At 40.7% G+C, this 24960-nt stretch overlaps 1 protein-coding gene across 4 annotated transcripts in view; it reads right to left on the reverse strand.

Moving 5' to 3' along the window:
* Window positions 1–24960, reverse strand: part of TTC13 (tetratricopeptide repeat domain 13) — a 75092-nt gene that overhangs the window by 7961 nt on the left and 42171 nt on the right. The window contains exons 14-21 of one of the 4 annotated variants that reach the window (XR_012644981.1): window positions 24737–24869; window positions 23430–23522; window positions 17948–18031; window positions 9741–9825; window positions 5349–5458; window positions 3431–3566; window positions 1778–1857; window positions 1168–1345 (exon numbers count right to left, since the gene is read on the reverse strand). Coding sequence is in view for 2 of the 4 variants with exons in the window: in XM_074990194.1 (XP_074846295.1) it covers window positions 1267–1345; window positions 1778–1857; window positions 3431–3566; window positions 5349–5458; window positions 9741–9825; window positions 17948–18031; window positions 23430–23522; window positions 24737–24869 (800 nt within the window). In the remaining 2 variants the exon portion in view is untranslated. Of the gene's footprint in view, window positions 1–1156; window positions 1346–1777; window positions 1858–3430; window positions 3567–5348; window positions 5459–9740; window positions 9826–17947; window positions 18032–23429; window positions 23523–24736; window positions 24870–24960 lie in introns of all 4 variants that reach the window. The other 3 variants (XR_012644980.1, XM_074990195.1, XM_074990194.1) reach the window with 3 other exon arrangements.

Raw genomic sequence — 24960 nt, forward strand, 5'->3', positions numbered from 1 at the left:
TACTGAAAGGGGACCATGGTGGGGGTGGGGTGGGGGGAGTCCTGAGTGTCACAGGCCAGATCCAGGCATACGGCGAGCTGTATCTGACCCTTGGGCCATAGGTTTCCTGACCCTGGTTTAACACTTGTTTAAAAATTATTTCATTAGTGTGCTGCTGAACGTTATAAAATCACGCTCCCCTCCTCCCTGAAACTGTCATCAGGCACAGAGGCACCAGTTTAACAGTCCTGCATAGGACCCTATAAATCCTAAGAATGACTGAGTACAGTACTGTGTTAAGTGTAAACTAAAACTAAGAAGATCTGACAACGTAAGGAAACCTGTTTCTATTCTTGTTTCATTTAAATTAAATTAAGATGGTTAAAAGCAGCATTTTTCTTCTGAATAGTAAAGTTTCAAAGCTGCGTTAAGCAAATGTTCAGTGGTAAACTTTTGGAAGAACTATCAGTGCTTTGTTCAGAGTTGCAGATGTTCCAGTGTTACGAACAAACTCTGTTCCTGAAGTTTTGGTAACTGAGCTTCCATTGTAACCGAGTACCAGACTGAGGTCCCAGCCACTGCTAGAGGAAAAATCTCCAGTCAAAGTCATGAGAAGTGCATATGCACAAAGTATGACCCCGTGAGAGAGACACTACGCAGAGAAACACCTTGTTTTTGGTAGCAATATCAGCAGCTATGACTAACACCGCAAAAAGAGTATCTAGTTCCGACTAGAACTTCATTTAAACTCCAGAACCAACAAGGAAGGTTCAGCAGATCATTACTCCTGTGGCAGAAGATGGGGTGAGATGCTTTTTCATATAAATGCCTTCCAGGCCATTTAGAACTCTGCAAACAGTAACCACACTGAACTCGATCTGAAAGTAAAGAGGCAACACTGCTAGTGTGTGCCTGTAAGATTCTGCTCAAGCTGAATCTTCAGAATTGGATTTTTTTTTTGAGGGCAGTGGTAAGTAGGAGGTCACAATCCTTACAAAGACAGATTCATGAAGGACAGTCCATGTCAGAGGGGAACAGCAGCTGCCACAGAGCTAACCACGGGTGCTGAAATGAACTGTATATCAGTCATCATCTGAGAATCCAGAAAAATACAACAAGCAATGAATCTTAAACACTATACAATTGTAAGCCACCATGGTAAAGAGCGGACAAACACCTGATACACACACGCTCAGTCCTTGCTTATTCCTTCAGATGCTTCTCCATAGTTAGAAGTATCACTTCTGTTATCTAGGTTGAGCCAGCGTATTTTTACGTAGAACTTGCCTTTCCTTTTGGTATTTTTCCTGCTACTTCTTTCCCACTTGCCATCAGTGCTCCCATGATCACCGAATAAGCTATCACACTAAAAATAAAGAGCAACAAATCTCTTTCACTAATAGTTTCCAGCTGGAATTATTTTACATTATACAAAATTCAACCTCAGTCTTTTTTTTTTTTTTTTTTTTTTTTTTTAAAAAGCAGCTAATAATTTTTAATTAAAGATAAAAAGACATCTGACACCTTAGCAAAAAGCAGGGAATCACAACTGAAGAACTGTAATCGTGTAGACCTTCTGATGGACTGGTTATTGACTGATCAGTCAACACTGATTAATCTCTTAAATAAGAGTGTTAAAGGAAGTTTGGGGCTGCTGATGGCTCGACCATCATTAGAATAAGAGATCCTATAAGTACCCAAGGAACAACTGAAATTTATCACTAAATTGATAAGCAGTCCCATAAATACTAAAACAGAATAGCAGATGGAGAGGAAATGTACAAAATAAGTCACTAACCTGGATCCTCTTGAGAGTGGCATTAAGTTATAGAAGTAATAAACTAAAGACAGGATTAGATTGCATACCGCATCTGCCTCCTAGATAAAAAAAAAAATAACGCAAGCAGGAGCTCAAAAATAGTTTAATGTACAGATACGAGATTAAAAAACCCTTAAGTTTGTTAGTGTACTCTATACTACCCTCTATTAAGTAATGATACAAATATATTCAACAACAATATGGGTGGTTGTGGGGGTTTTTGTTTGTTTTTCTATAGTTTTGCTAAGAAAAAAAAAGTTTAATAAAACTGGACCATCCCTATCATAAACACTGGAAGATCAAGCAACTCAAAAAAAACAAGCTAAGCAATTAAGAATAACAAACTACCGTAACACCTTAATGCTCAGTGGCGTACAATGCTATGTCAAAAAGCTCCTGGTAAAGTTAAAACACAGAATCTCAAAAACATAGCATGCTTCTCAGGTAGAAAGCAAGTCAACTTGAAAAAAAAAAATCTATTCACATTAATTTTGATTTTACAGCTGGCTGTTAGGAACCAGTCTATGAACACATTAAATAGTGCTCATCATGGTACAAATACACAGTGGTTGCATGCCGGGATAAAAAGTAATGACATTTTTATTATGGATCATTTCATGGTGTGTCAAGTACCTAATAAATTATTTTGTTAGTTTTTAAAGTGCTACTTGACTGCTTTTTGTTTTGATAGTACATAGACTAACACACCTCCTTCTCTGTTACTATTCATGGTGTGTGTGTATTCAGTAAAGCAGAGCAACCTCGTGGGCTACCTTTCAATAATAAAAATCTTCCCTTTAAGTTCTTCTTACTAATAGCAGTTAAATAAGAGGTGAATTTTATTACTTATTAGGGAACAGTGCCAAAAATGTAAATACCAGAGTCGTGGTCAACAACCTGCAGCCCATCAGGGTTCTGTGTGTAGACACTGTTTAATGTTGCTGATCGTAAGGTTACCAGATTCTGCTGGTTTCCATTTTTTAAATTGTTTTTTTTCCAAATCAGTATCACTAAAGTGACCCACACATAAAGTCAAAGTGTGTAAAGTGCATATGGATTACACACAAAACAGACTCAGAGCAACGTGCTTCCCCTACGTCCAAAGGGCTGCTATGGTTCAAATAAGCACACCCAGAAAATACTAGATATGCAACTGCAACTAACTACCCAATTCTAGGAGACTGTCTGGGTTAGAACAACCTTGCAGGCCACTGAGATGAAGACCACTCATGCAGCTCACTAATCTAGGTTGCACGTCGCTGTACTATAGCAATCCATGGGAAGCTGGAATGTATTTTGACAAAAATAAAAACTGATAGTGGAGACATTAACATTTATTCTGTAAAGGGATTCATAGATTACAAGGCCAGAAGACAATTCTGTTGTCATCCAGTCTGGCTTCCTGCAAATATAGGTCACAACTTCCCTAATGAATTTCTGTTTGAACCAGGAAGTCTTTTAGAAGAAAAACAGCCAGTCTTGATTTTAAAATGACCAATGACAGAAAATCCACCATACCTCATTGAAAGTATTCCAGTGGTTACTTGCCGTCATTGTCAATTTTGCACCTTACATTCAGACACAATGTGCACAGCTTCAACTTTAAATTAATTATTTCCATAAAAATCTTACCCCAAGCTCTGCAGATAGAATTAGCAGTTTTCCTTTGGCTGTTAGATCCTTATATAGTGCATCTATTTCTGCATGATACAGCTGTGTTCTTTCTTCTGTTGTTTGAGTTTCCACTGAAAATAGTATGTTCCCAACTCTAACACAGAGATGATTTGCATACATTTCAAGATACTAATCAAATACTTAAAAGAACTGCAAAAATGCAGGATAGCTGAGGCTAATATTCCCTCCCCCCATCAAAATCTTGTCCCATACCACCCAGACATAAAGCCCCAAAAAATAAATCTGCTGCCCATTCAAAATCAGAAGCACTGAAGTTGAAACAGAAATAAAACATATTTTAATATTCTTACTGATGAAGTGGTAAATATTGACAACACTGTTTTGTGTGCAAATAATCGCTAATACTCTGACGGAAGGAAGTTCAGGCGTTTTCTGAGTTAAGACAGAGCATCAAACATTTATTTTCACATTTACACCTTTTACACATCAATGTTAGCTCACGGGCGGAAACTAGTCTCTTCCAACAACCAGTCATTTGCTGCTCCTTCCATTTACTCTGTGGTACTGAGATAAGGAGGGTAAGCTAGTCTAAGGGCCCTTCTTAAGGTTTCACCTGGGTGCTCCTATTTTCTCATACCAGTCACTTTCCACTTAACAGCTTCATGGAGGAATCTTTGGGCTGGTACCATGAGTACATGTCCAGCACTTCCCTTCTGGTTCTGGTAGAAATGAGCTATTGGCTGGTGATTTCTCTGGCCTCTTCTTTGGGAACTAAATATTTCTAACCAATGCTTAGACTCTTTCCCAGATGGTTATTTTCAAATGTGTCTAGTTTTCTTAACATTTTAGTCCATCCCCAGCTGTACGCTAGCACTTAGATTAGGTCTGACTTGAAAATTCTTAGTTTTGCTTTGTTACCAAGTATTTCATATGTGGGTGAGTTCAGTACATGAAAAGGATGCCTTTCCTATTCCTGATCTCACTTCTTTCTCAATATCTCAGTTAATATGGTACCACAAAGGTATATGAACTGTTCTACTCCCCATATTTTTGCCTTCCGATGGGATGTTACTGGTTAATGTCTGCATTTCAAGGATTTGTTTATCCTAACTAAATTTGAGCCCCACTTGGCCACACAGTATGGGCTATCATTGTAGCTTTTAATTTCCATCTCTTATTTGTTTAAAATCCACAACGTTTATTTTGTTAACTTTGAAACTCCAGAAGTAAAATTGCTTCCTCATTAGTGCTAGTTACATCAAGAGTGTACTTGAATGGTTTGAAGATTATCAAAATCTTACACTTGTAATTTAATTTTCATAGATGTGAGTTTCCCTAACACTGTGTAATGAAACCATCTTGTGCATCATCCCATTATAAATGTGCTGAAGGTCTAGAAATTAAAAGTCAAATGGGAAACATTCACCAAGGTTTATTTAAATAAAAGTCTATCTTCCACATTAAAGATGTCTGTAATAAGTTGTACTTTAAATGATAATGTAGCTTTAGATTCCCTAGGTAATTTAAATGAAAATGTAAGAAAATTATCCTTAGAGCAAACACCATCTAATTTTACACAAGTGTTGGCTGTTTTGATTCACAAGCTGTCAGCCGCAGAGTTCTGATGATCAAAATTTGGTGGGCACTAATATGAAGGATAACACTTTCAAATGTGCATTCAACAGCAGGAGTTGAGTAATAGCATCTTTGTCAGCTGAGATGCTGCACACCTGAGAATCACTTCCAGGCCCAGTGAGACTAAGTCATCTATTATACAAAAGGGACCACTTGCACCAATACAAAATGCCATTAGCACAAGAAATAATTGCTACTGACAATCATAATACTTTAATATTTCTACATAGCCATATCCTTAAAGATTAAAATATTAAAAATATGAATTTTAAAAACATACTTGTCTCCTGTAATTGTAATTGTGAATCCATCGTATTCTTTGCCTTGGTCTTTGAGGCTAGGGACTTTTGTATTTACAGTAAACCCATCTCTTGTTTTACTGTTAAACTGCTTACAGAAAAAAGGAAATATATTAGAATAAAATATTGAACCATGAGCTTTCTAGCTACTGTTCTTAAACACTGATTTCTAGAGGAGAGCTTTAACAACATATACCTAGCATAGCTATGGTCCTCTATCTCTAGTATGCATTTTTTTTTTTTTTAAATTTTAAAGTAAGAACTATACAGGCAAATGTTTTACCCAAGCCGCCATACGATATTCACTATTTGGCCTATTAATGTGAAAATAGTAATGCAAGTTCTACGTATTTTATGTTTGATTTACTTACAAAATATAATTACCCTAAATTGCATTCCAGAACATTGACTCTCAGTTAAAAAATTGTGAGCTATCTCATTCAACATCCTATGTATATTTCTCTCCTACCAGCAGAGGAAAAACAAAAAATACATTTTTAAATTCTGCAAAGCCAAAAAATATTAAATTTAATTTAAAGTTGCAGCCAAAGGTCATAACTATTATGTCAATTATAAATCACAATAACTTTATTCAAATAAAACTAAGTCAAGTTCTGTTCAAATTTACCCACCAACTGGAACCACCTGAGTACTAATGGGCTCTATCAATTTATCCATGTAGCTTTAAAGACAATTGCTCCACCTTTCATTATTAAGTGAATTACTTTTTCAACTATGTATTTTAAAATATTATGTTCTGGCCAATAATATTTTTTAAATTAAAAGCTTTTATTGAGAAACAGCACTCCAATGAGAAATCCAAACCAGATCAAAATAATTTTTGAACTCCAGGAATATTTACTGCCACTTCTTATAGATCTTTATGTTTTGTTAAATCATTCATACCCCCTTAAATAGTTATATATTTTGTCTTCTCTCTATATTCAATTGTTTTCAAATCAGCTGACAGCATTTTCCCTTGTTAAGCACCTGTGGAAAAAAGTGGCAGTCATTTTGCTTTAAAGGGCCTTCTTTATGGTTTCCAATATCAATAATATATCATACTGGACAATCAAATATCTTTCGCCTTTTTTGCTTTCTAGGCTTTTGTTTAGTTTTACTGGTACCCTATGTTACCGGATTTTTAAATTAAATATGAAACCAATTCTGTAACCACTGTATTAAGTCTGTACCCAATCTTGTGCAAAGTAAGGTAAATGCTGGTGATTCACTGAATTTGTTAATCTGCTTCTATATCTGTACCATTTTTAATGTGAAGCTATAGATATTACCTCTATATGTGTATTAGAAAATGTTTTAGTGCTGGGATTCTCAATGGACGGTGGTGTCACCTCCCAGACAGGAAGATGGCCTAAACAGAGACGCAGACTTGAATCCACATCTCAGGAATTTAGCTGAAATGTGTCATCTAGGAATCTGCCAATGGTAGAATGCCCCGAAGAAGCATGGACAAGTAACCTGATCAGGTGATTTGTCACTGTCTACAAGGCCAGGAGCAGAGAATGGCAAGTCTACAAAGATGACCCAGGCAGTGGCCATGATGTTCCTCAGTCCTGAGACAACTGCACTCAGCCTCCATCTTGGGAGCAGTTTGCAAGAACATATATGCAATGAACTAAGCCTGTATAGGCTGGGATCCGTGTCTCAGAGTATGCATTTTCAAAGACTCTCAAGATAGCAACTTTTACCATCAACTGCAGCCGCCACCAAAAGCTTTGATTGAGGTATGTAATTTAACCACTTGAACCCTCTCTCTCCTCCTAGTCTTATTAATAAACCTTCCAATTCTAAGGATTGGCACAGTGTACTGTTTTGGGTAAGATCTGAGTATATATTGACCTGGGAATGTGGCTAGTCCCTTTGGGGGCTGGAAGAATCTGTGTGGATTGTATGAAATAAGTTTTCATAACCTCTCACCTAAGTTAGAGGGGTTACTGGTTTGGACCTAAAGATGCTGGAGAGTCTGTGGGATTTGCTTGTATAACTTCTGGGTAGCCAGAGGGGCTATCAGAGGTACTTTTGTGGCTGGCTTGGTTTGCCTCTGAGAAGGAAACCCCAGTCTGGGCTGTAAGTGGCTTGGTTTTAAGCAATTTTCCCAGGTTCAGCTCTCTCAGCTGTGCCCTGGGAAACCCCTGTATATTATATACCTACTCCAAAAGAGGTGAGAATTGGATTACAGACTAAGAGCTGGCAGAGATGTAAAGGTGTGATCTTAAACCATCCTTGCAGCACTTAACAGCCTGGAGAAAGTCTGGGTAGCAGTATGAGCTTCTGAGAAGAAATCTACACCTGATCAGTTTGATTTTTCTTTTATTTGGTGCGAATTCTCCTTTCTAACTTTTATTCCAGTCTGAATATTTTATTTATAGCCTGTTCATCTTTTAAGAAAATATCTTTGAAATCAAGACTTCTTCCCAAATTCCCACAAAGGCTGTGTCTGCACTGCAAAAATAACTTCGAAATTGAGCATCTACACACACCCTACTTCGACGTAGGGCACTACTCCATTCCCAGGAATGGAATAAGGGCTTCGAAGTTGGGCTCCCTTACTTTTGAAGTCGACTTTGAAGTAAGGGGAAAATGGATGCAGACTCTCTGCTGGCTACTTTGAAGTAGTGCCTAACTTTGAAGTTAACTTCAAAGTTAGTTCCTCGTGTAGACGCACCCAAAGAGTAAATACTCATCTGACTCATGCAACTGTAGATTCGAAAATGCCCAAGACCTAAACTCTGAGATGGAAAGACTTAATGGTTATTCGGGACAAGAGGGTAACTGTTTCCATGACACACAACTCAAAAGCCTTTTTATGCAGACTACTAAGAAGGGTGTAGATAAATTTTGGAAGGGTCAGGAGGCAGTGATTCTGGAGCTTTTGCACTGGAACAGAATAGAAGCCACCAGTTCATTCCCCATTGGCCATCAGGCATTTATAACGAAGGAGACCATGCTTCCCGAGGCAAAATATGGGACCCTCAGGGGGAAGGGGGGGCAACTCCCCAGATGTAGCTGCCAAGCAAGCGCGTCTCCCTGGCTGTTCCATGCCACAGGGCACCTGAATAGAGCTGCTGCCCCACGGGGGAGCCCACTGACTGCAGGGGCAGTTTCCCTGCAGAAACCGAGGGGCGGGGGTGAGATTGGCTTGCCAGCTGTCCCACGCTGCCAGGCATGGAACTGCCACCTCTCAGAGGTTCTCCCCGGATGGCCCATGCCTCCGGGCACTGGAAACAGGGATGCCGCCCCATGGGGAACCTTTTTGACTCTTCCCCATGCCACGGGGAGCCAGGAGCGGGGCTGCAAACCCACCAGGTGAGGCTCCCAGCTTCTCCCCATGCTGCACAGAGCTGGGAACAGGACAGCAGCCCTGTCAGTGAGGCTCTCAGCTTCCCCAAGCCACAGAGAGCCAGGAATCAGATAGCAGCCCCCTGGGTAAGGCTCACAGCTTCCCCTAGCCATGGGGGAATGGGGCAGCAGCCCCGCTAGTGTGGCTTCTGGCTTCTCCAAGCTGCAGGGAGCCAGGAGCAGGGTGGAAGGGGGCGTACTCCCTGGCTGGAGAAACCAGGACCCATTCAAACGTTAGAAATGACTGGATGACACACACTACCCTCACCCCTGCCCACACCCCAACATACCCTGCCTTAATTATTTCACAACCTAAGATGGCTTCCTCCGCTGCTGCTGCCTGTACATGTGGCCATTGAGTACATGCTGTGCATGTGCTCTCCGGCCAGCAGCTGCAGCGGTACTGACCTGGGGGAAGGACAGCTCGGCGGGGGTGGGTCGTGAATACAGGGCAATTAGCCCTTTTGTTAAAATAATTCGGGACTCCTTACTGGAGCTTGAATACGGGACCATCCCAGCCAAAATGGGATGGATGGTCACACTATTTATAGGCAACTACTTTTGCTGATTACTTCTCTGGGATTCACCTCAAATCAGTGGTCCTGAAGTTAAAAAAAATGTTCCATATTCTATAAACACCAACACCATGAACTCACTCTCTCTTCAGTGTGTTCAATTATGTTTTACACAGTTATGTTGGACCAGTCATTCAGGTTTCACATAAAAATCCTCATAAGGCTGGTTTCAGGGGACAAGTACATACAATAATTTTTTCTCCCTTTAACAGCTGTATTTTCCTTTTATGAATTACGAATCATTATTGAGTTAAGTTCTGAGAGATCTATCACACACTCATATGCATCTAGGGAAAGATCAAGCCTTACTTGAATAGATTTGCAGTAATTTTGGCTAGTACATTAATTCTTTAGTTCCTCCATTTCATTTTAAGTTAGACATACAACTGTACCTTTACATTGTTACCCACGTCAGCTGAAGGATGTTGCAAAATTTACCTTCATTATGGGAAGAAGGTCTTCTACTTTATGTACTTTTTCCAGTGCTTCTCTAACTTCTAGCAGACCTTTAGGATTATTAGCACTAAACAAAAAATAGGCAAAAATTTTAACACAGAGAAACACTTTGGTCCAACAAATTTAGCCTTTTTCAAAACATGCACTTAGTTTCAATGTAACCAACCATTTCTGAGGGTAAGTAGAGTGACCATCTTGCATTATATTCTATTTCATTTAATTTCTCTTGGTAAATTCCCTGTTTCCGTGTTTGGGTCACGGACAAAAATTAATACAACAAGAATTTTTTTGCCTAATGATTTTCTATGACTGAGCTCACCAGATTAAACATTCAAACTGAACCTCTCCTGAGAGCCAGTCTGAACTATTTGGCCACACTCCTCCTAATCCTTTTTCCGTATGAGTACTTTCAAAGCTGCAAGAAAATGCTGTAAGCTGCATTATGAAATTAAACACATATGATAAAGTTTGATTCAACAATATTAACCTTTAACCTGGATCGCCGGAAGGCCCACAGACACCCAAAACTGCCTGTTAAGTAGGACAAACTGGGAACAGAGGTCGCTCAAAAGGTTTTTAAAAAAGGGTAGGCAATCTTCTATTCTGGAGCCTGATCTCTCAGTCCAGAAAAGATCAGAACTACCTCTCTTAGGTATACTAGCCATCATAAATGATCCAACAGTTCAGCCTCTTAGTTTTGACCTTTGCCATCATCTGAATAAAGCCCAGTTGCTTCTGAAGCAGAGTGACAATATGTGCTACTAATAACTGGAAATGAGGCCTTTTTGACCCCCCACTTGGCTACTAGAGACATGTAAAGATGTGGGTCATATACAGCAAACTCCCTCTTATCTAATATTGGTTCAACTGGAAATCTCAAATCAACCAGCACCATCCCCTGCCAGGTCTGCCCCTGGACCCAGGGCTGGAGTTGCTGGGCAGGGCTCCACTCCTGCAGGCTCCCAAGGTTCTCCCAGCCCCAGGGCTGCTGGGGTTAACCTGCCTGGGTCCCCGGGGCTGGTGCTGCCAGGTCTCAGCCATGGGGCTGCCAGACCTCAGCGGAGCTCTGCTCCCAGCCCTAGGGCTGCCAGTATAGCTCCACTCCCTGGCAGAGCTCTTCTGTGCTCTGACGTTGCTGGTGTTCCTCCCTACCCCAGGCTGACAGCATTTCTCCCCACCCCAACCAGCAGAGCCCCATGCCCCTGGCAGAGCTCCCCACAGCCCCAGGGCTGCCTGAGTTCCCCAAACCTGCCACCCCAGCCAGCTCCCTGGGGCTGGAGCTGCTGAAAGGGCTCACTGGCCCAGCTAGCTTCCAGCTGTGGGGCTGGCAGGGTCCCTGCCCTCCTGCCCAGGATCCTGCATTGGCCTCTCTATTAAGCAGCATATTTGAATATCAGCCATCTCCCAGTCCAGCAGTTACCAGATATAGAAGAGCTGACTGTAGTGGCAGGTTGCACACAACTGGGCAGGACAGGCTGGCTCCCTCAGACTTGTGTAAGGCCCTTCCTTTGGCTATTGAATGGTTAAGACAGATTAAATATATGACAGGCAGGCAATCCCATGTACTCTCAATAGCCAAACTGACACTCAAGTATCCTAGACTGGGATATAGGAGTACACCTTTTCTGGGAGTTGTGAGGAAAGCACCTTTTAAAGGAACCTGGAAATTTCTTCAGTAGCTCATAAAGCCTTGTTTGCAGGTACACACACCAGAAGAGTCACAAAATTTCAGTGGAAGCAAAGGAGACAGGGTAGTTTTAAATGGTGGGACGCCAAGTCACTCTCTTAAAACTTATTAAAAAGAGCAAGAAGTGCTAGGCCCGCTCTGATTAATTGCTTCTCACTAGTTTAGCAAAGTCAATAGATTCTATGGTGGAACATAAATCATTTTACCATTTACAGAGCAACACCATTAGGAGCTTTGCATTTAGCTAACGTATCTGCAAGTCTGCATTTCACAACGTTATCATTCTAACATTTAAAAAACAAACAAAAAAGTTTAAAATATCTCCAACTACGCACTTTCTGCTAAAGTTGAAGCAGATTTCTTTGCCACAGTGTGGGGTTGGTAGAGCCCTCTTTATCTAGATTTCTTGCTCTCATAATACAAGAATGCACTTTTCCTGGTTCAGTTTCTTCCAGTGTTTATATGATTTGTGTCTGCTTGAGTTCTGCTTATCTCTGAGGAACAGAAGCAGAAACCTTCTGGAATATATATCAGAGAGGTAGCCGTGTTAGTCTGTATCTTTGAGAGCAACAAGACGTCCTAGACTGGCACCTTATAGACTAACAGGTAACAGTGACTAGTGCTCCAAAATATCTGTTAGTCTATAAGGTGCCACAGGACTTCTTATTGTTCTCTTCTAGAAAATCTTAGTTTTAACATTTTGTAATACAGCTAAATGTGAATGTCGTTATTTCCAAGGATCCTGGCCTTAACATTCTTGTGGCTGTATCAAGATTGAGAAGAATGCAAACAAGCTTTTAATGGCTTCAGAAATAAGTTATAATACTTATTACAGGGTGAAACTCTCTGCTCTAGCACCCTTAGGACCTGACCAATCCCTGAACCAGGAAGGTCAATGCCACTGGCTATGGGGCTCCACTCTGGCAGCAGCAGAGGAGGCAGCATTGATGGTGCAGGAACAGGGGGTGCCTGGGAGCAGGGGCGACACAGCTGAGGAGCACTGTGACCAGAAACCAGTAGGGAAAGGCCTCCTTCCTGGCTGCCCTCTGCTCCAGTCTGCCTCTTCTCCCAAGCACCCTCTGTGCCTATTCCTTCCCCTCTCTCTGCGAGCGTGAATGCAACAAAATCGGCACTCCAGAAGCTCTGGGAAGCCAGGGAAAGAGCTGCTAAGTGCAGAGGTCCTAGCTTTTCCCACGACTGCTCCAGCCCTGCAGCACCCATGGATGTTGCCAGAGAAGGGAAGTCCAGAGGATGGAAATTCAACCTGCAATATAATTGTCTACCAACACTGAAAATCTTTTCTGCCCCATGTACAATGCTCAGAAAGCCTTGACTCTCCTTTCCACAACTTTGGGAACGATGTCTTCATAGTTTATGTTGTGTTTTACCAAGATACCACAGCTCCAATGCTGTGGATAGTGAACAAAATTAATTAGCTCTTGGATTACAGAATTCCAGGGCCTGCCAACTAGGTTTCTTCCATTTGTTGGGAGTTCTCCTTATCACGGATCTCTTTGAAAGAGGAATGTTGTATTTTAAAATTTCTATAGGAGATACATGTGCTTGGCTTTAGTCTGCTCATCCTCGCTCTCGATACATCTTAAAGGTGATCATCTCCAACTTTTCTATAGTTTTGTATATTTTTAAGTCCAGAAGGGAGCATTAAGGTCATCACACAAGCCATCAAGTTTCATCCCATAATTTCTATAGGAAAAATTGCAATTTTACAAAAATCATCCAATTTTGATTTAAGTATTTCAAGTGACTGAGAATCCATCTCATGACTTGGTAAGCTTCAAACACATAAGGGACAAAATCTCTCCCCTGAATCTTTAACTCGAGTCCATAATGATCCAAAACCAAGAGTTTCCCTTCTTCAGGGGAAAAGTTCTCTCTTTGCACAAACTCTAAGGATCTGGAGTGATCTACCAGTGCTTCCTTATCTTTAGATACAATAGAAGAGGCAGTGCAAAGAAACATCCTAAATATTTGGATTCAAACCAGTGCTTTGTTGCCTACTCATCCATATCTGCAAAGGGAAGAGGAGCCAGCATGAAGATGCTGCGAGAGAGGATGAGGGAGGATTAAACCTCCAATGGGATAACCAACCCAGGGAGGAGGAGAACTATAGAGCAGGGAAGGAACACTGCACAAATACTGAGGAGAAAAGTTAAAATAAAAGGAGTTAGGGGAGAAGCAGAAGAAATGGTCAATCTGTCCACAAAAAGGCAGAGGGTCTGGCAACAAGTTGGAGTACAGGGAAGATCCCAGGCTAGATGGCACCAAAACATTGATCCATTTCTGTGAGATGCAAGGTTAGATGAGCATCCCAGCTATCCAGCACTGTAAAAGACCCTGTGTTGCAAGAGTCAGCTCACTGCTGCTCCTCTGACAAGTTTCCCCCCACCCATACAAAAAACAGAATTCAAATATCAGGTGGCAACGGGTGAATTTAAAATACTAAATCCACTGATCTGTTTGTGCTGCTAAATGGGAGAATCAGAAAGGCTGGTCAAGCCCCCGAGCCTAGCGGACATGGCTGAACTATTTCCAATACTGCAGCCTAAAGGCCTTAGATTCGGGAGGGAGGCAGGGTTGGGATGAGGAAACAGGCTTTGCAAGAGAGCTTTCTGCTTTTAGATATCACGTGACAGAAAAAAAAATGGTATTCTCCTAGTGCCCAGTAAACAATACCACGCAGGAACACGTTGAACAATAAACACATTTTAATAAAGCACAGAAGGTTATTTCTATGTATGAGAATAATTCAATTTTCCAAAAGCACACATATTGTTTGCCGAAAATACAAATCAATAGCCTAAGTGATTAAAATATGTAGTTTTCACACACAGCAGGTACAATACAGGCAGCAACAGTGCAAGCTCCCCACACTGTGCTTTGCCAATTGATCTAAAGCACAGTTGGGCAATGATTTTTTGATGGGAGTCACTCCAAGGTTTTGAAAAGTGGTTATGGGCTACAGGATGTGGGATGGAGGTTAGGCACAGAAGGGAGCTTGAGTGCAGGAGAGAGTGGGAGGTTTTGTGAGGGAGGAGTGTGAAAAGTGAGCTGTGCCTTGGGTGCATAGCTGAGGGGGTACAGAAAAATAATATAGAAAATTAATTAAAACATTGTAACTCACAAAAAAAGGTTCAGCGAGCTATTTTTCACTGGCTATCCAAAATGAGTTTATTGGGTTACTAGCATATTATTCTATGTGTCTGGATTGTACACCAGATGTATCTCAAACATCTCAGGTTTTGAGATACTTGAAAAATAATTGCCAGAGTGAATAAAGCCTTACAAGCAAAAGGCATTTCTGTTTGGTCAGGCTTCTAAGATGATCCATGGATTATGAAATACTTTACAAGAGATGCATAGAAACGAGAGGTACATGGAAGATATTTTTATTTATTGTAGAAACAGTCAACTAGAGAAATATCAGCAAAATTTACAGAATGCAGAAAGCAAAAAGTTAAGACGAAAGTGGTAATTTATCAGCTGAAGAATTGTTCAGAATACAAATAAAAGCCGTATTTGACAGCATAATATTTGAGTTAAACTGGAGATATGAAATGCTAAATGAGATATCTTTGTTAAAATGGATACTGCTAATCTTCAAAAAGTAGATTTAAGCAGTAGATTTAAGTTTTAAACATGACAGCAATTTGATTGTCTTGGAAATTTCTTCAGAGATTCAGAAAGTTTTAAACATCACGCGTTAGCACTGTTGCCAAACGTTTCATCTGCAACTAATTTGGACCTTCTACAGTTAATTCATGACTATAATCTGGCCGAATCTTTTGCAAATTTGGAAATCACCCAGCGAATATTTCTCTGCTTGCCAGTGACTGTGGCTTCTTGCAAAAGAAGTTTTAGTAAAGTAAAACGAATTAAGAACTACCTTTACACATCCATGGGGAGATTACCAAATACGTCCACCTTATCAACAGAACGCAAGGTAGTGAATAATATTAATTTCAATACAATTATCGATACGTTAAGCCTTTCCTCCCCCTCCTCTGCAGCACAGAGCGCTGCAGGTAGCAGCTTTAAGAGGCACTGCTTCATGGGCAGGGGTAGGCCACAGGCCAGATTAAAAAGCTTGGCAGGCCAGATCCAGCCCATGGGTCATATTCTTCCTACCCCTGAACTAAAGGACTCACCTCCACAGGTGAGAGGGAAGCTCAGGTTCTACCTTTGCACTGGCTCCATTCCTGCTACCTAGGTTTAAAATGGATCAAGCTTTTGCTTTTATATTTCAGTTTCTTCCAGTGATGTCTGAAAAGTAGAATTATAGAGCTAAAGCGACAGCCTTGTTAAAAGCATGCAAAGTACAATTATAAACAAATGCCTAATAGTACCTGACATGGTGATATTTTATAAGTATTAATATATAGATTATATTACAATTTTATGGCTTAAGAGATAGGTGTGTTTATGCAAATCTCAACTATAATAAACACTGTGTTACTGTTACTTATGCATTTTTCCTTTTTCTACAAAATAACTGCTATGACTATATAAACATGAGGGGGTGCAATTTTATATTCTTGCCTCAGGTGCCAAATTAGCTAGTTACAGCCCTGGAACAGGAAATTAAGATGTGGGGCCAGGAGAGGATTCTGGACTGGGGAGGAGTGTAGGAGGAGGTGCAAGGTCTGGAAGGGTGTTGTGACCTTGGGTAGGGGCAAGGAGGGTGCAGAGGGCTCGGGTGATGGCCTGAAGCAAGGGGTTAGGGTGCAGGATCCAGGAGAGAGGTATGGATGCAGGAGAGGATTCTGGCCTGGGGGAGAGGTGTAGGAGGGGTTAAAGGATCTGGAAGGAAGTTGGGGTGTAGGAAGGGGTTGCCAGAGGTAGGCTCTAACAGGGAGGCCCTTAGTAAGCAGCTCCTGGCCAGAAGCACTCTCAGGCAAGCTTCCAGGCTTGCTAGCAGCCCTATACCACTTCATGTGGCTCTGTGCTGACATGGATCCTTTGCATGCTGTTCCTGACCCCAGCAAATCTCTCAGCTCCTACTGGCCAGAAACTGGCCAATGGAAGTTGAGAGATTTTGCTGAGGGTGGGGGAAGTGCACAAAGCCTTTCCTCCCCCTCCTCTGCAGCACAGAGCGCTGCAGGTAGCACCTAGCTGCTTTAAGAGGCACAACTCCGTGCACAGGGGAAGACCACAGGCTGGATTAAATAGCTTGGCAGGCCGGATCCAGCCCATGGGCCATATTTTTCCTACCCCTGAACTAAAGGGCTCACCTCCACAGGTGAGAGGCAAGCTCAGGCTCTACCTTTGCATTGGTTCCATTCCTGCTACTTAGCTTTAAAATGGATCAGGGTTTTGCTCTTATATTTCAGTTTCTTCCAGGAATGTCTGAAAAGCAGAATTATGGAGCTAAAGCAACAGCTCCATAGTTAAAGCTGTAACTTGCTGTCTGTGACATACTGAATTTGGATTCCCCTCCTCTAACTTTTTCAAGACTCCTACAGAACTAAGAATTATCGTTTGTAGCCTCCTTCCTGACCAGATTTCACAAAATGTTTGAGATCAGGGAGGGTTTTTGGAAATATGACACTCATGGCACGGACAACTGGAAGTTTATTTTTCTGAAAGCCTTTTTTTACTATTATATCTCAAGTAACAGTACAGAAATGTGTCTTACTCTTTTGTTTTTAAATAGGGGGTGGCATTTTACAGCTATTCTCCATGATGTTATGAACCAATGAGCTCCTACTGTTACCTACATAGTTCAGTGATGGACACACTAGAAGTACAAATGTGTAGACAATTTCATAGATTTTTTCCCCCCCCCCCCAACCATTCCTTTGGAGTTCATGAATTCATGCAAAACACACTTTAGATCAAACAGTTTAAGCCCTGTAACTGATAAAATCTGGAAGACAGATTCCTATGACTAAGGTTTAAAAAAAAGCCAGCTAATCCAGTGAGGAACAATTTTCTCAAAGAAGCGTCAAGGGCAATAAAGTTTAAGATTCCTAGTGACTACTATTGAGACTCTAAGTTTCCTACCATAATCTTATCACGATCCATATGTAATATTATATAGTTCCAAGGCTCTAGAGTGAAAATTACTTTATGAAACTTCAATACTTAAATGCCATAGTTAAATGCATACCTCAGCCACCAACATTGGTCTGAAAAATTATCTCCAGTAATCTGCGTATGAACCAACATTTTCCAGGACCACCTTGAACAAAGCACACCCTCCCTTGTAAGACAGGGCTAAGATCCACTCATGCCTAATATGAGCCAGAAGGTGGGGGCAGTTACCCTTAAAAATGAATCACTATTATCATTAATAAATAAAAGGAGAAGTTTGCGTTCTTTCATATGGCAATTAGTGGGCTTCTCCCACTGGTAAGAGGGCCCAGTTAAGGCAGGTACTGGAACTTTAAGAATGTATATTCCCCAGACTTTCCAGAATGGGCTATGAATATAATACACACTTGAATGGATATTGAAGGGTGAGGAAAAAAAATGAGCCATTTACCCATGATAAACAAGGATCCTGTCCTTGATAAAATGAAGTATTTTTTCAAAATATTCCAGGTACCTCATGTTAATAACTTGTCCCCTGTAGATAGAAGATAAATAAAAATACTTTTAGATGTCTAATAGGATAATCCACTTTATAACTAGCAGGGTATGTTGTTCATAAAAACGGGATATGTGATTTCTATATAACCGGTATAGAAGAGTAGTGGAATCTTAAATCAAAGGTTTGTCTGCATAAATAAGTAAACCATTAATTTCCAGGAGGGAACCTGTAGAATCTTTAAGGTCTCACTACTCTCACTGCTTGCAAGTTACTTTGCATGGCTTCTCCTCGCACTACCACCAGATGTTCCTTGGCCAAATAAAATACCACAATTATCAATAAGTACTTGGTAATATTTTCACAGAACAGTTTACCCTGGTAGGAAGCTTTGTGTATTATCTGTGATGATAAAAATGCAGTAACTGCTAATCCTAAATGCAACTGGTTTACTTTGAACACTGGTGTATATATAATTGTGAAGGCTCTTCTAAACAATATAAGTATCCTCATCTCATGAATGTATTTGATTCTACAAAATATCAGGTATTCGTATTTTTAAAGGAAGAGCGGGAAAAATGAGTGGAGTGCAATAACTTTAAACACAAGTTTCTACATAGAAAAACACTAGATGTTTCAATCTCCAGGACATATTCAAGAACATTTCCAGTTGCTATTTAATCAGTAGTTTACAAGCTATGCTTATAAACAACTGACTTTGCACTTTCTTCCTTGAACATAGGTATGAGCTTTAAACTCTCAGAAGAGGCTGGTCAGAATTGTAGTCATACATAATGCCTTGAATGGGAACATTACATACCACAACTGGGCTGTGTCTATACTACCACCCTCCTTAGAAGGAAGGATGGTAATTAGGGTGTTGGGAGATTACTAATGAAGCGCTGCACTGCACATGCAGCACTTCATTAAGCAAATCTCCCCCGCCCCCCCACCCCGGCTTTGAAGTTTTAAACTTTGAAGTACTGGCTCATGTCTAGCCACAGCTCACCCACCGGTACTTTGAAGTGCTAGGGCAACTTTGAAATCCCTTCACTCCTCCAGAGTAAACCCCCAACACCCTAATTACCATCCTTCCTTCGAAGGAGGGTGGTAGTGTAGACAAGCCCTTGAATTTGTAGGCATCTTTCACCTTCTCTAGTCTATAAAATAAGAATTTATAAAGCAAATGTTACAGCTACATATACCAGGAGGCTAAAACCACTGTCCATCACAGGAGATATGTCTACAGTCAGTCTCTATTCCTTTTCTGTAAATATTCAGGTCTTGATTCTGGCATATTAAATCATTTTGTGCTGCACCTTACTCCCCACACAGTCCCAGTAATTTCAATTTACTTCGGGGGGGGGGGACCCACCAATCAGAATTCAAATACTCAAGTATGTAGGTTAGAAAAAAAAAAAGGAAGATGATAAATTACTGGTGTAATTTGCCCTCATTGTGCGTCACATCTTACTCCGTCCTATACAAGAAGATTTCTGTACAACAGGCAGAAGTATGAAGGAATAAAAATCAGAAAGTAGGATTTCTTTGAGCAGTAGCTTGGAGAACTCGTACAAGGTCTGTCTAAAAGGATGTTGGATCTAGCCACGGAGAAGTGGTAATGAATGAGGAAAGACATTAGGCAGTGATTCAGAAACATTATTGCTCCTCATCTCCCTCTACAGCTACATCTACACTAGAGAGTTTGTTCGACAAAACTCGTGGAGCGACCACACTAAAAATGCCTTCTGTCAACAGTATTGATGCTTTTGTCATCAGCCTTCTGCCTCTCCCCCAGGAGGGAGAACGCCTTTCTCGACACAAATGTTGACAAAAAAGCCATGTAGATGCTCCAACAGGCCCTCTGTTGACAAACAGTGCTTCCGATTGGCCATTCTGTGGAGAGAGGGTCGGGCAGTCTGGCCGCTTTCTGTTGACAGAGCATCTCTCTTTTTTGATCTGTTTTTGTGTGTGGATGTGCTCCGTTGATACCAGGTTTGTCAGAAGATCTCTTCTGAAAGAAACTTCTGTCTATGGATCACTCTTGTGTAGCTGTAGCCTATGTGATGGGCATTCTGAAGAGGTGGCAATGCCTAAGAACAGCTATTTACAGAGGCTGTCTCAAAATATTTGGAGGAATGCAGATGCCTTTCATCACTCAGAATAGACCTCAAATCCTTGTTTTGCCCATAAGAAAAAAAAAAAGTATTAGACTTTCAAACAAGCAAAGATAGATTTAATAAATTATCACCTACACTTGGATGAAGGTGAACCAAAGGCACTCAACTGACTCAAAAGAGCAGAACCAGCAGCATCTTGACAACACTAAGAGGGCTTGGGTGGTGACCTGAGGCAAGGCGTTTAGGGTGCAGGGTCCAGGAGGTGGGTATGGATGCAGGAGAAGATTCTTACCAAACCCTAAGAAAATCAAGTCAAAGGACTTCAAAAAACATTTGAGGTGTTCCCAAAAGAACCACTCAACACAAGTGTTTCTAACTAGCGTGACTAAATGACTATATTGGAAAGTTTTCTGCTAGTCTGCAGATGTTAAACCTCTGCAAAGAAAAAAATCTAATGCAGAAACTACCATTTATGCAGACTCAAGTAAGAATGGTTAAATGGGACTGAGCCCTTCATAAAGGAATCCCAGACAAAGAAAGTATCATTAGCAAGGACCTAACAAGGACTGGGTGTGCAGAAACAGGTGACAGTATGGGCCAAAAGGGATCTGTGACACTAGGCTGACCTGATTTTTCATAACTGTGCAAGGGAATCAGGCGAGTGGAGGAAACAAGTTCCTTCCCCCATACCACTCCCAAGAGAACGTATTGATTCGCTTTCAGCTTCCCAGAAGTCTACTATGGGCTCTCCTGAAAGCAATCATAAGTTTACTGCGCTGGTAATTCTTTGAAACAAGCTACATAATTTTTTTGGTTCATCTAACTATCATATGCAGAAATCAAACTGGGCTAGTTCATACAGCTCTACAAATGAATACTCCATTTTTGATGTTGCTATCTTGTGCTCAAGAAACCAAGGCTGATCAAGATTAAGCCTCTAGCCTTTATGGTTGTAAAAACAATCTTTAACATTTAAATTGAACATAAACCAATACCTAAGTCTGCAGGAAATGATCGCATTCATCTCAGTAAGATTTCAATTTTGAAGTATTATGATATATGAATTAGCAGTATAGCAAAACTATTTCATGGTTGATTAGAGCACACAAGAACGGACTTTGTTATTGTGCAGACTTGCAACATGTACTGTAGGTGACATCGCTCCTTATGATGAATGGATAGCAGGCAAAGCTACTACCTAGTATTTTCTCCATATCCTTCCTTATTCAATCCCAGATTAAATGATTGGGCAAAGACCCACTTCGTCAGATGTATGCAGTCTACACCGGCCTCTGCTCCTAGGATCTGTACTGCAACTTTCATGGGCAAACATGACCACATGTATCTGATGAAGTGGATCTTTGCCCATAAAAGCTTATGCTCCAAAAATGTGTTAGTCTATAAGGTGTCATAGGATTCTTATCATCAAAAAACATTGTCAATATTATTCAAGCTGTGGTACAGATCCTAGGAGCACAGGCCAGTCCCAAAGAAAAAGTTCAGAAACTGATTGAGTCTGGTCCTGCACCTTATGAACATACAGTAAACCACTTAAGTACTAGGTATAGCCTACAATCAGTAGGCTTGTTGGGCCATCAAGCTATAGATTCGGTGGTGGTATCCGACTAGAGCAACATACAAGAAACATTTAGAATGTGGAGATATAAAGTAGGGTTACCAAACTGGAAGTCATGGGCAGAGAAATGCCTTTGCAACTCTTTCCTTACTATTAATAACCCTAGTGAGAATAGGACATTCCTTAGGATAAGTCTATACTAGGGAAATAAGTTTGTTTCAGATACTCAAGTCTAGCTACAGCATTCGCACAGCTAGAATGAACCTATGAGAATCGACTCATTTCCCTAGTGAAAGCCTACCCTCTATTCTCTCATGTCCACTTCCTTATTCTGTGTGATAGTGTGGAGTACAGGGACTGACTGCCAAACCCAGAGAGATCTATTTTGCCACATCTTCACCACATGTGCAAAATCCAACTCCAGAAGATCGACCCTGATTGGGTTGATCTCGCACTTAGTATAGACAAGCCCTTTGAATTCTCCTTTTTTCTGCTGATGACACTAGCCAAGTTTCAAGCTCTGTTTCTCCCTTCATCTCCAATATTGGGGGTAAAAACAGGTAATGAGTTATGGAGAGAAGAAGGGATTGCCCTTCACATTTTAACAATGAAAAGTGTTTGGATTTTGCTGCATCTTTGATGGAAGACAGAGGAGGATAAAGCAAAAAAAAAAAAAAAAAAAAAAAACAAGGCTTAGTCCTGGAAGGCAGAAATTAATCTGAGAAGAAGAATACAGAAGTCTCGGCACAGCATTGTCCCGGAAGATCTGAAATCAGCTAATATATCTGGCATTACAAAGCAACTGCTGAGCTACATCAGAGCTTCATCCAAACCTGTACTTACATACCCAAGAGACAACATAAGACTGCTGGGCACCATTCTGCGGAATGGGAAAAGGTAAGAGAGAGCACTATCATCTTATGCACTGGGAGCTTTAAGCATTGCTGGGTCTTTCTGTAAACTACTTTTAGAAAGATCATTTTTCTCTTTTTTTTTTTTTCTCCTTTCAGAGAAATGCTGAAAAACAGGATTAGAAATAAAAGTAGCAGGGCTAAACAAGAACTCTGATTCCCATGAAGGAGGATGGAGCCTGACTATGTAGTGGCACGTTCACACATTCGCCATCCATGATTGACAGTGATTTTGCCACATGCATCTCTGCTTTCTCCATTGCTTTATGGTAGATGGAGCTGTAACACTTGCTGTCCAGAATCTTATTTTATGGTATGAAGAAGAGGAAACATACAATAATATGTATTTTTGAAGCTCAAAGATTTTGCCAGTAAACTTCCCATGCTGAAATATTAATTTGGCCATATGTTCTCTCTCTAAATACTACTAATGGATGACAGGTATGAAGTAGAAAAAACAGACTGCTTAATACTTACCGTGCCATTACAGCTGCTAGCATTGCCTTCTGGAAAATAGGTTATCCACAATGGGTTTAGTCTTGGGTACATAAAATAAGTATTTCAATTTAGGAATGAAAACTAAAATGGAGTGGGTATCTTTTTGGGGCCTATTCATCTCTCCCCAAAATAATGATGAAGAAAAAAAGAAGGGGGAAAAGGGAGGCAAAAAAAAGAAAAAAAGTCATGATGGATGATCATTTGTTGATGAATGGAAAAAAACAAAAGCTCTACTAGAATTAAAAAAATAGAAGTGGAACTGTTAGACATTGCATAAGACGTGCACATGAAACAATTTCTAATGTAAGCAAGATTAGTCAAAAACTTCATACCTGATTAAATTGATGTGGTTATTAAAGCCTCTACTAAGACTTCGAGCTGGCATTTGGTCTAACCAAAGCACGGGCTGGTCTGGATCAGCTATCCTACAAAGAAACACCCTGTTCAATCTGGTGCAGGTAAAGAAGTCTTATTACAGGTCATTTTAAATTGAGAAAATACCAGATGTGAAAATTTCAAAAGTTCCATCTTAAAACATAACTGCCAACCTGTGCTAATGTCTGATGCAACCTATGGCTCTGAGAAGCTGGTTCATTCATCAATACCTTCAGGTGAAGTTTGAATTCAAGGATCATAAAACAAGATGCTGGTATTTTTAAACTGAAACGTGTACCAGCTCCTCCAAAAGAAAGGAGTTCATAAAATTCTCAGTGATACAGCTCGACAGTCTGAAATAGTTAACTCTTTGCAAGCAGAGTGTATAGTTGGAATGTATCCTGCAATTTTTCCTAGCTTTTTTTTTTTAAAGCTACCTAATACTACTGTTACAATACTGTTACTGTTACAAAGAGAAAACAATATTTTCCGGGGGGGAGGGGGGCCTGAACCTACAGAAACTTTTAAACACACAACCCAAACTAGCAAATTATACCCTTCTCTGGTATTGAAAAGCCACTTCCCATACGATAAGGAGGGCAGTAACTATTCACTTCCCTATCTTTTCTCATGTAGTGCTGCTACATGGCTGGCACTAACTCAAGTCCTCCATTTATCCAAAGAACAGGTGGAGCACAGGTGGTGGGAGGGCAAGCTTCCCCAACTCTGACAGGTATGCTTGAAATATTATTTGGATAGATTTACATTTAAGAACACTAAACAGATTACTTTTTACCGATTAGCCTCATTCCACATAACTGCAAGGGGGGTGCTCCCAGACCCATGGTGCCACTGCAGGTGAAGAAAGTCTAAAACTACTTTACCAGCCTCTATTCTGCTAGTTAAATGTGTATTCCTCTTCCTTTCACCTTTCAAACACTTATTTAACTTCTTCAAATTCATCTTGTGAAAAAGTCCATTGCTTCTAATCTCTGCCAAGTACAAACCAAGGAGACCTCAACCTGCAAGATGATTCCTCCTTTGGATGAAGAGTTGTTAAAGAGCTCTTTATGAAAATCCATGTACACACTGCACAGTGGACCAGCCCATAAGTGAGGATATGGTTAAAACAGGGGCTATGTTTCTGAAGAGATCTGCCTCCACATCTAGTACAGAGATACAGTTCTGTCTTCAAGTCCACTAAAAGAACTTGCATCAATAGCACAAGGTGTGGCTTTGTAGGCTCTCTTTTCCTCAACATTACCTTCGCCATTTCACAGCAACGTCAAACATATCTCTCCACTGCATCAATCTGGTTTTCCCATTCATTCGTACTTTTGAGTTTGCCCAGGTCCGCTGAACTGCTTGCATTACTTCTAGTGCAGCTAGCCCCATCGCTGAATAACAAAGAGTATACAGAACCAGTTAGTTCACCCGGCAACTCTCCATTTTGCAAAGGGGGTGCGACTGAAACAGCCTGGTTAAGTG

This window comes from Carettochelys insculpta, chromosome 3 (genome assembly GCF_033958435.1).
Source record: "Carettochelys insculpta isolate YL-2023 chromosome 3, ASM3395843v1, whole genome shotgun sequence".
Lineage (NCBI taxonomy): Eukaryota > Metazoa > Chordata > Testudines > Carettochelyidae > Carettochelys > Carettochelys insculpta.